General features: G+C 37.1%; 1 protein-coding gene across 1 annotated transcript; it reads right to left on the bottom strand.

Moving 5' to 3' along the window:
• Positions 1-12,527: 12,527 nt before the first annotated feature.
• LOC138163462 (olfactory receptor 4S1) lies at positions 12,528-13,466 on the bottom strand. Its single transcript, XM_069090921.1, has one exon. The coding sequence runs from the start codon at positions 13,455-13,457 to the stop codon at positions 12,528-12,530; it is 930 nt and encodes a 309-aa protein (XP_068947022.1). The 5' UTR covers positions 13,458-13,466.
• Positions 13,467-15,213: the final 1,747 nt, after the last annotated feature.

Below are 15,213 nucleotides of genomic sequence, written 5' to 3'. Positions count from 1 at the left end.
GGTATAAGTAGACCAGAAAATTACTAATTATTTACTGGTTAAATATGAGGAAAAGGCAGCCATTAATTAGGTACAATAAAAATTGCACCCTCTCCATGGTTGTATGGGTTTCATCATCTCTAGATTTCAATGTTTCATGACTGAGTACTCATCTATCCCTGGGAATAAAACAAATTTTTCCAGCATGGGGACTCTTGTCTAAGTAAGCATCAGATTTAATATAATTTAATTCTTTCTTACACCAATCCCTATGACTGACTATAAAGGGGAATTTAAAGATCTTCCCTGCCCCTTAAGAGGTTTAAGGGAATGTGAAGACTTACTTGCTTCTGAATATCTTCCTTGCTCCCTAATAGGCTGAACGTAATCACATGGGGCCTGTGGTGGGAGGAGTTTGTTGAAGTGTGGAGCAAAGCCCATAGAAAACTAGGAGACAGAGCAGCTAGATGGTGGGAGAGAGAGGATGCACCCAGGAAGACAACTAGGCTTGTGAGTGTTGGTGTGTGAGAAGGCTAAAGGACAGTGTGGCTTGCTTCATCCTGTGCTTTGGTGTATCAACTTCTTTGCTACTACGATGGGTTTGACTTTCTTGTGTTGTGATTTGGTTTTCTGGTGTCTGAATAAATGTTTTACTTCTGTCCTATATATGGAGAGTCTGTTATATTTTGTGATTGAGTTCTATGCTGGCTTATTTACAATTGCCATTGGCACTGTGAAAATTGCATTGGCACCACAATAACCCAGATAGAGAATTAAATTACAAATGTCTATCATATTCTAGTATATCTATGCATATAGTGTGTGTATATATACATAGATAGATAGACATAAGAGAGAGAAATTTTATTTTGTTTGTCTTTACATACTCAATATTCAGTTAAATTAGAGGGTACTGGGTACATGAAATGATGAATTAGCTTAAAATATGTTCAAGCTTGGTGATGAATATAAAAATTTTACAATGACAGCAGCATCCTTACCTACCCTGGGAAATTAATCTATATTAGTTTAATAGATATCAATTCAGGTATGCTGTCAGATTTCTGGATTATCACACATACATTAAACACACACATCACGTGTGTGTGTGTGTGTTTGGCTCAAAATAAGTAATAATGTTTTAACAATGGAGTTAACATTGAAGGTAGTTGAGCTCCCCAATAGAGAGGTGATCATGTAGAAATTGTCCATGATTCTGTATAAAAGGCTTATTATATAATGGTCATGGGTAAGAAGAGATTCCTGGTAAAATTCCTTTGAAGCAGGAATTTTAGAATTTAGAATCAAAGATTCTAAAATTTCAGAAATACTTTCACCTTCTCTTGGCCCCTTCATTTTTCTCCTTCTTGATCTCTCTAAGAACTATTCATTTTTCCTTGGCAGGGAACAAAGGGATTTAGGAAAGAAAAAGTATATGAAAATAAAATTGAGCAATAGAATTTCTTGTAGTTATGTATGAAATGACAAATTGGAAAAAAAAATTGAAATTATTGGCCCAGATGAAGTCTTGGGTAAACTAATTTTTTTTCTTTTATTTTTTCTTACGTGTCCTTATCTCTGTCCTCATTAAATTCTCATGCAATGAATCACTTGATCAAGATATTGAACCTTGGATCTTAAAGATTAATTCAATAAACACAAGTTCTAACAGTGTTTGCCAAGCTAGAATGGCTTCTAGTATTAGTCCATGCCCTATCAAAACCCAATAAAAATGAGAACCTAATCTCTTGACTCTCCACAGCACTCCTCCATCTGCTATGGATCCATACTGGCCAAGTACTCACAAATTTAATCCATGGTTATATAATTGATTCTGTGTTCCTGTATCTTCTTATTTACATCCCAGTTTGCCTACATCCCTCCATGAACCCATCCCTATCCTCATCCCATCTGCTTCTTCCTCTGTACCTTTGTGCAATTTGCTTCAATTCTCTTTGCCTCATTATAGTGTGATTGAAGCATTTCTTCCTGCTCACTGCCATTGTGATGTATTCTTATGAGTATACAGAGAAACATGTATGCCAGACTCCAACTTGATCCAAAGGTACCCTATAGTTCCATTTCCTTAGTCATAATTAATTGTTCCATAAATTAATTAATAATTCAGAATACCATTTCAAAATGAATACAGTCAAGAGAATAGTGATAAATATTTAATAACTGACTCTATGAGAAAACAATATGTACCCATGATGCACTTTTAAGCTTAATCTACATTATTCATATTTCCTCCATCACTTTCAAGGCAATCCACAATATAATAAATTTATCATGATTCTGAAGTGTTTGCCTATTTTCAAGGTGCAAATAATCACATTTAAAATTTTAAAATTGACTCAGGAGAACCAATGGAACTGACTTCAGCATAGTCTGATTAGATAGTCCTTGCCCCCATGGACCTTATATTCTAAGAGACAACACTTATAAAGGAGGGAAAGTTAAATGGATAGTGATTGAAGACATAGAGAAGATTTACATGTCCTTGCAATTAGCAATAACAAAGATGAATTGGCAAAAGTTTCACAAATGAAAAGGAGCTGGAGAAGTTATGTTGATAGGTTACTGTCAAGGAGGTTTTTGGGAGTGAAATGAAATGTGACTAGATCTTGTCTTAGATTTAAATAGGAAATTGAAGAATCACCAGTCAGGACACTAGGATCCCAAGATGGAAGTTCCAACAATAAAAAAGTCCACTAAGAGTTTAATACTGGAAGAGGGCAGCATGGTGGATGATGATGATGATGATGATGATGATGATGATAATGATGATGATGATATTATGACCTGGAATGACCTTTGAATATATTGAAATATCCATGTCTCCATCTGCAGAGTGATTGGTGATAAAATGTGTATTCCAACACTACGAATGAAAGATAAAAACAAAATTATACATTGTTTTCCTGTTGAATAAAAAGTTCAAGGGAGCAATGATAGTAGTTTCCAAGTATTTAAAAGATTTTCATGTGAAAAGTGTATTAGACTGGATAATCTTGGCTCTAAATGACAAAAGTAAAAAATGAAAATGATAGAATTTTCTGAGGTAATTTTAGGATTGAAGTAAATATTTGCAATTAGAGCTTTCCCAAAGGGGAATAGACTGTTATAGGAAGTAGCCCATTAATTTGTTCTTTAGAGCCCTTCTTTAATTGATTCATTAGAGGTCTTTAAATAAAGGAAGAATAAATATTTATTGGGCATATTTTCTATATTCATATATGCAAATAACTACACACACATGTACATACATATATCCTTTTTTTAAGGAACTGCCTTTAGTACATGGTCACTGAGATACTTCCTATCAAATTATCAGGATGTATTCTTAATTTTCCAGTTTGGTTCAATGACATCCCAACCTTGGGGTATCATGGTCAAAGGATGTCAGTGACAAGTTTCTTTCTTCCACATATATTTATTGAGCAGCTACAATGCTCTGTGAACACTGATCATTCAAAATCCCTTCTTGCTCAAAATCTCAATGGCCCTGAGTTTTGACCACTGTAACTGTAGTCTGTTCTCCATATGCTATTTTAATTCATGGGGTTCTACTATGCCAGCTAATAAGGAATCCAAACACAGTTCATACACACAGATACTAATAAGAACTTTCCCTGTAGTTCATAGAATCCTAGCACAGTAAAGATGGGAGCTCTCCCTAACAGATGCTGACCAAGGTCAGAACATCATAGTTGCCTGAGCTGAAGGGACTTTAGAAAAATTTATTCCAACCCCTTTATTTTACATAGGAAGGAACTGAGAGTTCAAAAGGCAAGATAACTTTTCCAAAATTACACACACAGGGTGGGGCTCTCAGCATTGGTCCTCTTGACTACAATCCAAATGTTCTTTCCATCAGAATTTTTTCTCTCTCAAAATTCTCTTTCTCTATGTATAGAATAAGTTTAAATATACATTTATTTGTATCTAATGATGACCAACTCTAGAACTGGGTGGGGAGAAGAAAAAAAAGAAAATTAACATGATGTTATATATTTCAAAGAAAGAACAAGAGTATAATAGATTTTCAGTTTCACGTACAATCTTTTTTGTTGTACTACATTATGGTACTGTTTGTCTTATTTAATAAATTAAAAATAAAATTAAAAAAAATTCTTGTAGATACCTAGTTTATCTACAAAATACCAGAAAATTAAAACATTGTCTGGAAGTTAGGGAGAAGGAAAAGAAAGGAAGGGACAAAGAAGAGAAGACAGAGATATCCAGGATGTGAAGACAGGGAAACAAAGAGATCAAAAGAAAAGGTTAATGAAAAAAGGTTAGGCTATCTTCTTTGTGGTGATGCCTCTCATGGAGAGAGAGGCAAAAGGGAAATGGAAGGCTTGGTTGAAAATGAAGCTTCTCTATATGCAGAGGTTTACCTGAATCTAGTGATCAGGGTGTGAGAACCACTTAGCCCCTGAGCTTCACCATAGGCCAGGAAGAATTTCCTCATACTACCACTGACTTTATGTTCCTGAGTGACTAGCCAAGGACTTGTCATCCCTGATATCCTCAAGTGGGAGAAAATACAAAATCCTTGTCCCAGAAGAGGCAAAAAAGTGATAACTAAAAACACCATAGAATTGGACTCAAAAGACCTGAATTCAAATTACAACTCTATGGTGTCCTAGCTCTGTGAGATTATGCAAGTCATATGATGTCTGTAGGCCTTCCCTCTCCATGCCCACGCCCATCTATTTTTCAAAAGATCTATAAAATACTAAATACTAAAAACTACCTTCATGGTTAGTGGAAGTGTCACTGTAAAGAAAGCATTTTCAAATGTAAAATTTCGATGGAAAGATGAACTGTTATATTTTCAACCAAACTAACCTACATATTGTTCTCCATATGTGATATGCCATCTACCACCTTGGTGACTTTAGATGTAATATTATTTATAACTGGAATTGTCTATCTCTTTACCTCTCCACATTAAAATTCCTAGAAATTTCCAGGGTTATATTCAAATACTACATATAAGAGTTCATTCCTAATTCTACAAAATGTTATTATGCCCAGTACAGAATTTATATTTAGGATGTGTGTGTGTGTGTGTGTGTCTTTTATGTACTTGTGTCCCAACATTCTAAGCCAAAGCAGAAAGCATTCATTTAGTACTTGTGAAGAAAAGACAGATAGTGGGAAAGAGAATCATAAAGATATGGAAAAGTGTGTGGGTTTGTTGGGACGGAGTATCCACCTCCTAGTGTGGTGTTGAAATCTGGAAAAGTAGAGTAGTGCCTTCTAAAGCCAATTACGAGCAGATTTCCAGAGGACTGCTGCTATGAACAGCTTTCAAGGTTCTGATTATACAGTATAGAAAGCTCTCTTCAATAACAAATCAGAGCAAAACATTCACAGAAAAACAAGGTATAGCATTCACAATGTTACAACTTATCACATAAAATCAAAATACAGCATTCACCATGTCACAACTCAACAACTTATCACTAAAATGGCCGCATAGATTTCACCAAAGTGGTCACATAGTTTTCAACAAAGTACAATCATTTAGTAACTCAATCATTAAATAATCCTGAAGGAGGCTTGCCTCCTTAAAGGTCACAGAGTACAAAAGTCAAAGTTCTCTACCCATGCGGTGCAATTAAGTTACAACTTCAACAGTCACTACTCAGTACCCTCTTAAGGGGTAGTAGAAATTCAAAAAACATCCACCCCTAGATCGTCAGTCACTACTCAGTGCCCACAGAGAGGTCATTTAATATTGAGTTGGGGCAGGCTTTCAGCTCCCATGGTTCCTCTTCCATGCTTCCAGCTCCTGCCCAAATCTAACCAACTTGTCGAGCTCTCCATGCAATTCCTGCTCCACATTGAGGCACACAGTGTTCACTCCATCTCAAATCCTTCACAGGCTCTGTTCCGGGGAAGACAATGCTTAACAAAGCCACAAGAACATTCATATATATGTTAACACAGTCACAACAACATTTGTACAAAGTACTGGCACCACAGTCATGCTTCCTCAGTCTTCTGCAGCTCTGGCTTGCCCTCAGAAATCCTCAGCAGCTCTGGCTGGTCCTCTGAAATCCTCAGCAGCTCCAGCTGACCCTCAGAAGTCTTTATCACCATAAGCTTCATTCTCAGAATCAAAATCACTTTATCCAGCCTCCACATGCTTTGCTCCAAGAAATTCTGTCTCATTTCTCAATTCTCATGCCTCAAATTCCATTACTATTATATGCCTAGAGGGAAACAAAGCTTGACTGGTTTGGACACCTCTCCAAAAAAAGTGGAGGCCCCAAGAAAAACTTAGCAATGGTAAAAGGGGTCAAGTATATCAAAGGTATTTCCCAGGGTGAAAAAGCCCCATATGTGGAGGAATGTTCCAGAGTGAGGAGGCTTCAGTCACTAAAGGATAAAACTGGGACATGATAGAAAATTCTAAGGTCAGAATAAGACTAAGGCAGGAACATCAGGGCTACAGCAAGGATGATGACAGCTCCGACTTAGCACCTATTCATTACCACATGTCAGGGAGTATTGCTTGTACCACCACTAACTTTATGTTCCCTGTGTGATTAGCCAGGGACTTTCCATCCCTGCCATACTCAAATGAGGGGAAATTCAAAATCTCTATTCCACATGAGACATCTGAAAACCTTTCTTCCTTATTGTGGGGGCTAGCTAGACACTTTCACCTCTCTCTTGTTGTCATAATGTAAGTGTCCTCTCCACTCTCCATAAGTGTCCATCTTCCAATGCCAATCTACCAACCAGTCAACCAACAACCGTTTGTTAAGTGCTTACTACATGTCAGCTTCTGTGCTGAGTGCTGGGTATACTCAGAATGATAGAAACCAATGAAAAACAAAAATAGCCCCAGCCCCTAAGAAGCCCACATTTTTTTAATGTATCCATATGCCCATATAGCCGTGTATATATATATATATATATATATATTTCTATTCCCTACAACTACTGAGAAAAGTTTCATAAGTTACATTCTTGTTTTTCCATGTAGGAATGTTAATAGTTCCACTTTCATAAGTTCCTTATGATTTTTCCCCCTGTTTACCTTCTCATGCTTCTCTTGCTTCTTGTATCTGAATGTCAAATTTTCTATTGAACTCTGGTTTTTCAGCAAGAATGCTTGAAAGTCCTTTATTCCACTGAATGACCATATTTCCCCCTGAAACATGATACTCAGTTTCGCTGGGTAGGTGACTCTTGGTTTCAATCCCAGCTCTTTTGACCTCCAGAATATCATATTCCAAGCCCTTTGATCCCTCAGTGTAGAAGCTGCCAGATCCTGGGTTATCCTGATTGGGTGTCCACAATATTCAAATTGTTTCTTCCTGGCTGCTTGTAATATTCTCTCCTTAATCTGGGAATTCTGGAACCTGGCTATAATATTCCTAGGAGTTTTCTTTTTGGGATCTTTTTCAGGAGGTGATCAGTGGATTCTTTCAACCTCTATTTTGCCCTCTGGTTCTAAAACATCAGGGTAGTTTTCTTTGAGAATTTCCTGGAGGATGATTTCTAGGTTCTTACTTTGATCATGGCTTTCAGGTAGTCCAACAATTTTTAAATTATCTCTCCTGGATCTATTTTCCAGGTCAGTGGTTTTTCCTATGAGATATTTCACATTGCCTTCTATTCTTTCATTTATTAGGATCTGTTTAACAACATCTTGATTTCTCATAAAGTCATTAGCTTCCATTTCTTCCAATCTAATTCTGAAGCAATGATTTTCCTCAATTAGCTTTTGAGATTCTTTTTCCATCTGGCAAATTCAACTTTTTAAGGCATTCTTCTCCTCATTGCCTTTTTAAGCCTCTTTTGCCATTTGAGTTAGTCTGTTTTTTAAGGTGTGACTTTCCTCAGTCAGGTTGTTGACTCTCATTTCATAATTTTCTTGCATTGTTCTCATTTCTCTTCCCAATTTTTCCTCCACTGCTCTTATCTGCTTCTTAAGGTCCTCTATGGCCTGTAACCAGCTCGTATTTTCTTTTGAAGCTTTTGGTGCAAGAGTTCTGACTTCACTGTCTTCCTCCTGTTCCATGCTTTGCTCCTGTTTGTCCCCAAAATAGGAGTCTAATGTTGGAATCTTCTGTCTGTTTTGTTTCCTTTGCCTGGTCATGTCACCCCTCAGTCACTTGACCCCTGGGCTTTTTGCCACAGTGGACTCTCCTACCAGACAGGGGAGCTTTCGTCCCAAATGCCTGGGTTTTCTCAGCTGCTGGAGATATTACATGGGTGCCCTCTCTGAGGTCTCCACACACTCTGGCAAGCTGGACACACACCCCAGGACCTCCACCCTAGACTGAAATTCAGACGAAGGAGGTTAAAGCAAGAGCGATTACCCCTCAGACTGGTGCTTGGTCCCCCTACACTCTGCAGGCCAAGAGCTGAAGCTTCCAAGTGGTGCTGGATGGCTGTGCCTGGCATCTCAGTGGCTTCTTGCCCCAGGGGGGGCAAAAGCCACACACTCTCACTTACTGGGTCCCAAAATCCAGACTGCACTGACCTCTCACTTTTTCCCTCACATCTGTGTTGGTAATTATGGAAACGGCCACAGCTGCTGCTGATTTAGAATCCCTCCTGCCAGTGGCTGGTCAGACCCACCCTGGGGCTAAATCCTCAGTGTGGGGCTGGGCTCAGCTCCCAGAGCACTGTGCTGGCCGATTCCTGCCGGCCTGATGGGCTGTCCTCAGTGGGAGGTTAGCTTCTCTGTGTCATTTTGTTGGTTCTGCAGCTCCAAAGTTTGTTTAGAGTCCCCTTTTTACATGGATTTTGGAAGGTGGAAGCCAGAACAGCAAGGAAGTCCTGCTTCTACTCAGCCATCTTGACTCCGGTCCCCCCCCCCCCCCCCAGAAGCTCACATTCTAATGGGGGAGGTAGGATATAACTAGTTACATAAATGATAAATAGAGCATGGACAGGCAATAAATAATGTTAGACAATATGACTCTTACAGTTGAGTTGTGAGAGGTGCCTAGGAAAGGTGTTGGTGTGGAGAGAAAACATTAGCTAACATTAGGCATAGGTGACAGCCAACATGAAATTATAGAGAACAGAGATCCTGTATCCCACAAGTAATATGTAAACTCCTTCAATGCAAAGCATATGTCATTGATATGTCCATTCACTCTAAACCTAGCATTGTATATAGTAGATGTGTCAAACGTGACTATAGGCCATGACCAGCAACACTTCTGTATACACCAAAGTAGATTTAAATATAATTGTATGATTTTTAACACAATAAATAAAAGTACTGTGAATATCAGTAAGGTTAATGTGGAGTTTTCTAAGTCAATACACTGTCCAGAGGAATCCTTATATATGGTTTAGTGGCTCTGTTTCCATTTGAGTTTGACTGCATTGGTGTATAGGACAGATAATCTGCTTATTTAATGCTTACTAAATTGAATTCAATTGAACTAAATGGTTGATCTTCCCTATAGAACATGACATAGATTTTTCCTTTTCTACTGTAATTACACCAAAAATTGAAGGCACTATAATTCCCTTAGTGTGGGTGTCTGCAGATGTAGACCCTCTCCCAAAGGGGGGATCATGACCCCTGCTTTGTAAATAAAGCCCACCACATTTCCTGAGATATATAAAGGTGAAGCCCTTCATCCACTGTTATGTAGATGATAATGTCAAGGAATTTAACACAATATTTAGAGACAGATGACCTACATTCAAAAGGCATCCCTTACCTAATACTTGTATATTGTTAAACAAGTTAGGTGATCTTTCTGAGTCTCAGTTTCCTCACCTATAAATGAAGAGTTTAAACTAGATGAACTTGAAGGTCCCCCCCAGAGCCAAATCAATGTTTCTATGGTTCTATGATCCCAGGTTTTCTAGACTCTAAGTTCAGTCTTCTATATATTATTCTATCTCTATCAAATGCACTTATGATGCATTACTGTGCATTATGATTATTTGTGGGTATGTCTGTCTTCCTAGTAATCTGTAAATTGCACATTGGGCAGAAAATATGACTAAACTTTACCTACATTTTACATCTCTCCTAGCACAGGGAGATATATGTAGAAAATAATTGGCAAATGTTGGATAATTGAATGAAGAAATAAATTAATTTGTTATTGGTCTCCAGTGCTGGAGAGCATATGCAAGGCAAAGTATCACTAATGAATTTGTCATACAGTCACTTCACTATGATAATAGTGACTGATGCTTGCAAAATAATTTGAAGTTTGTAAAGCACTTTACATATCTTATCTAATTCTAGTCTCCCAATAGCCCTTTGACATAGGTACTACAGTACTTAGTATCCCCATTTATAGATGAGGAAGCAGAGACTCAGGATTAATTAACTAGTAATTGTGGCAAAATTTCAACTTGGACATTTTGGATTACTAATATGACACTCTATAAAACCATAGAACCTCAAAAGAGTCAAGCCCTGCCTTTTCTCTTTATATACATACATACATACATACATATATATACATACATACATACACACATTATATATATATATATATACACACATATATTCAATGGCAGACTCCTCCAGGTGCAATTGCTTCATTCAATCTAGCTATTTATCCTCTTAGGAACAAGGTCTTTACAGTGAGGACATCTTGCCATTTTCATTGTACCACCATATCCAACTTCTCAATAATAATAATAATAATAATAATAATAATAATAATAATCTCCATTACTACAGAAATAGTGTGGCAATCAAAGACAATTTATTTGACTCCACTCATCAGCACTCCTTCAACTGCATCTCCCTAGGTGGCCATCATTGTTCAAAAATTTGATTCCCCTTAGTAGAATGTAAACTTGTTGAGCACAGATTGTTATTCAACTAACATTCACTAATAGCCTACTTTGTACCAAGAACTCTGCTAAGCACAAGTGACACACAAAAAAAAGGGAAGATGGGAGAGTAATCCATGTCCTAAAGGAATTCACAGTCTAAGGGGAGGCAATATACAAAAAGCTTTCTGTAAATGAAATACATGAAGGATAAATTGGAGGCAGATAAGGGCATTAAGATTAAGCACCAAGTACAATTATCTTTCACTTGATAGGTGCTGCTTAAATATCTGTTCATTGGCATATCTAAAAGTCACCAAATGTCAAATGCTCTGCATAATATTATATGATATATCATCATCAGTAGGATATACTGAAACTAGAGTGTTGGCCTTGGAGTTGAAAGACAGGTTCAAATCTGAGTTCTTCTACTAATGTTTTTTCTTCACATGGAGCAAGGTATTTCCCCCATTTGAGCCTTAGTTTCTTCTTCTATCAAATGAGGGGATTGGACTAGATTGCCTCTATGGCCATTTTCTACTTTTCATTTTATGGTCTAGCTGTCCAATGATTCCCACAAAGGTGGGAGTCAAAATCATCATATATATTTCTTAGACTTTGAAAAGAGAAGAAGACTCTACATGTTTCTTAACACCAACCCACATAAATTGGATCCTGTCAATCACTTCAGAATATGACAACATATAGGAGAGAGTAAAGAAAGAGAAAGGATTTGGGGCGGCTAGGTGGCACAGCAAATAGAGTACCAGCCCTGGAGTCAGGAAGACCTTGTTCAAATACGGCCCCAGAAACTTAACACTTACTAGCTGCTTGACCTTGGGCAAGTCACAACACCAATTTCCCTGCCTTCCCCCCTCCAAAAAGCAAGAGCGAAAGGGGGGGGGTGAAAGGAAAGGGGAAATAGGAAAGGAAGTAATAATAGCATAATTTATATTAATAGCTAACATAAATATACTACAGATATTCTCTTTAGAAACTGACAACAGCCCTGTGAGGGAAGTGGTATCATTATTTTTATTTTACAGCTGAAGAAATTGAAACCTCAGAGACAGCTTAAGCAAATCGTCTTGTATTATGCAACTGGAAAGTGTCTGAGACAGGATTCTAAAGGAGGTCTTCCCAACTTCAAATTTAGAACACTTATCATTACATTGTCTTAAAACTTCCTCAAAAAAGAATAGAAGATTATGGGAAAACATGCCAAATCAGTTAACAGAAGTCCTAATGTAGATGGTAGAAAAAAGTTTCTCAGAGAAAGAAAATGTTTCTCACACCAAACCAACTCCCCTCAAGCCCAGTGTTACTAGAGCTATTTGACCAATCGTGATATGCATTAGGCATAAAGTTCTCCATGTTGTCTTCTGAGATGTGTGAGAGAAGACTAAAAAGGAATAAGGGGACACAAGCTTTAGTTTTATCTCTCTTAATTGCTTTGCTAAATTTAAGCAAGTCACTTCATCTGGATATATTTTCACTTTCTCATTCGCTTCAGCTCGTTCTCACAAGTTTCTTATGAGGAGGTAATGAATGGATTCCAAGAATGCTTCTAAATATATTAAATATAATTTAACATGAAGTACTATGGTATGATCACCAGCAACAATTTCATCCAAAAGAGTCCATATGTCAGGTCAGAAGTAGGCAAACATGGAGCTGTCAATAGGCAGTATAAGAAAACATTCACTGTCACTCGTTGCTGGACTTGGCTAGAATTGAGTGAGTCAAACATCAGTTCATTTCTTCTCAGATTTCGTTTTTATACTCCATAATTTCCTCATGGCATTTTTTACTTCGTTATTTCTCAAGGTGTATATCAGAGGATTGAGCAATGGGGGCATCACAATGTTGAACAAGATAACAAGTTTGTCAGCTGCCAGTGTGGTAGAGGGGCGGATGTACATGAACATGGGAGGCACGAGGACCAGGAGGACAGTAATGATGTGGGAGCCACAAGTGGAAAGAGCCTTGCGCCTCCCCTCTGATGACTGACTCCTCAGGCTCAACAGTATTACAATATATGAGACGATAAGGATAATGAAGGAGACAAGGGAGATCATGCCACTGTTGGCAACAACAATCAGCCCCACCAAATAAGTGTCAGCACATGCAAGCTTCAGCAAGGGGTGGACATCACAGAAAAAGTTGTCAATCTCATTTGGGCCACAGAAAGGCAGCTGGACGGTGAGCAGGGTTTGCAAAATGGAGTGAAGGAAGCCAGCTACCCAGGAAGCCCCAGCCAACAGACCACATTTCCTCCGGTCCATAATGGTTGTGTAGTGCAGAGGTTTACAGATGGCAACATAGCGGTCATAGGCCATGGCAGTGAGGAGGAAGATCTCAGTTCCACCAAAGAAATGGGCCGAAAAAAGTTGAGTCATGCAGCCATTGAAAGAGATAGTCTTTCTCTTTACAAAAGTGTCAGCAATCATCTTTGGAGTAGTAGCTGATGGGTAGCACATATCTGCAAAGGATAAATGACTGAGGAAGAAATACATGGGGGCAGTGAGAGTCTTGCTGGCATTTATGGTAATGACCACAAGTAAGTTTCCCAGAACAGTAAGCACATGAATGATAGAAAACACTACAAAGCAAGCATGCTGCATCTCCTGACTTTCAAAAAGTCCAAACAAAACAAATTCTGTCACGTTGTTTTGGTTTTCCATTGATTGAGAGGAGACCTAAGCATTCAAGGCACTGATGATTTATACCTGGAAGTATATGAAAGACAAATAATAATATTAGGCCTAAAATAAATCAATGAAAATGAAGAGAAAACTGAATTATTTGATTATTATAATTATTGATTTTATATAAATGTTGAATCACTGGATAATGACTAAATAATGATTTAAGGCTTATTTTGCCTTTTAAGATAATTATTTCTTTATGCTATCGTTTAAATTATAAACTATTTACCATACTCAGATATACAGATGTGTCTTGCTTGTCCCAATTGTGATGTATTAAATGTTTAGTAATATGTGAGAACAGTAAAAAGACTACTTTTTAAAATGTTGCATGTGTTAATTTTCAATTGTTGTAAGAAATATCATGATTCTGGGTTCTCAGATTGTCAGATGACCTGATTATTTTGACATCAAATCAGTCAGGTTATCAATAAACATTTGATAAGTAGGAGTCAATTCATGCATGATTTAACAAGCTCTAGTGATAAAAAGAAAGGTGAAAATCCTTTTCCAGTAGCTCAGATTTGTCTCAAAGTTGCTATCCTTTTTTCTCATGGTGCCTCTGGGTACAATATGGCTTTACATAAGACCGTTTTCACAAAGAGGGTATATGACGTGTCGTGTGAACAACAGAAAATTGATTTTTGTAGCTTGCTTGTATATTATTAAGGGAAAAGTTAAGAGTAAGAAGACCGGGAAGTTTAAAAAAAGGCCAGATTGTGAAAAATGCTTATGAAATGCTTCGTATCACAGAAAATGATAATATCTGACAAATTTTCCAACCAAATAGTAAAAAAAAAGGGAATGTCAACAACCAGAGTGCTCTTAACCCAATTAGTGCCATTTTTGTCACTGCATTTGCAAACATGGGACATTGTTTTTATGGATTATTAGAATTTTTACTGCAATCTTATTTTTCTTGCCGTTACCATTATTCCTATTTTACTCTAGTATAACTGAGTAAATTATTTTTACAAAAAAATCTTTGTTTATTTGAGTTAAAAATGACTTTTATTTCATCTTATATGCTATAAAGGGCCACTAAAGTTTATTGAACAGAGGAATGAAAGACTTTCACTCCCAAGATCTGATATCCACACTCCAAGCAATTGAGAAGAAAGACTGCTTGGAAGATCTCTGAAGCCTTCAGAAGATATGTAGATTGCCAACATTGCCAATGACCATCAAAGCCTTCATTCTAGTACTCACAAATTGAAATTTATATTATATCAGAGGTTTAAATTTGAAGGAAAAAAGGGCAAAGAGAATGTTCTACTTATAAAGAGCTTGCCTAAAAGAAAAAAATAGAGAGAAAATATAGTCCCTATAACCTCAGACATATTAAAACATAAGATTATCCAATGAGCACCATTTCTATGCTAAGCAAACCCAAAATGCATCTTTGTAAACTTTCATACAATAATTTCTTATGTAAAATCTCACAACAAAATATTTGGTTTATTATTTTTATAGGTTTATTATTTTGTGCATTTTAATTCACAAAATTGATGTTTACTTTGAAATTCATTCCAAATAAAGCATTAAGTATAACATAAATACAAGGTCTTTAAGGTAGCACTTAAGAAAAAAAGAAGTTAGATATATTTAGCTATCATAAATGAACCCAATGCATACAGAACATGTCGTCAATGTAAAATTCCTATATGTTATTTAAACAACCCCAAGCTTCAATGTCATTAATGTTAATACAACAGCATCAATACTTTATCTC

The sequence above is a fragment of the Petaurus breviceps genome, unplaced genomic scaffold, assembly GCF_028583685.1.
Source record: "Petaurus breviceps papuanus isolate PSGF00001 unplaced genomic scaffold, PetGlider_PUasm1.0 188, whole genome shotgun sequence".
NCBI classification, from domain to species: Eukaryota; Metazoa; Chordata; class Mammalia; order Diprotodontia; family Petauridae; genus Petaurus; species Petaurus breviceps.
The sequence above is the reverse complement of the archived record's forward strand: the minus strand, read 5'-3'. Positions and strand labels throughout refer to the sequence as shown.

Bases quoted from the DNA above. Each gene is read 5' to 3' on its own strand.
- LOC138163462 (XM_069090921.1), bottom strand. From the start codon at position 13,457: ATGGAAAACCAAAACAACGTGACAGAATTTGTTTTGTTTGGACTTTTT.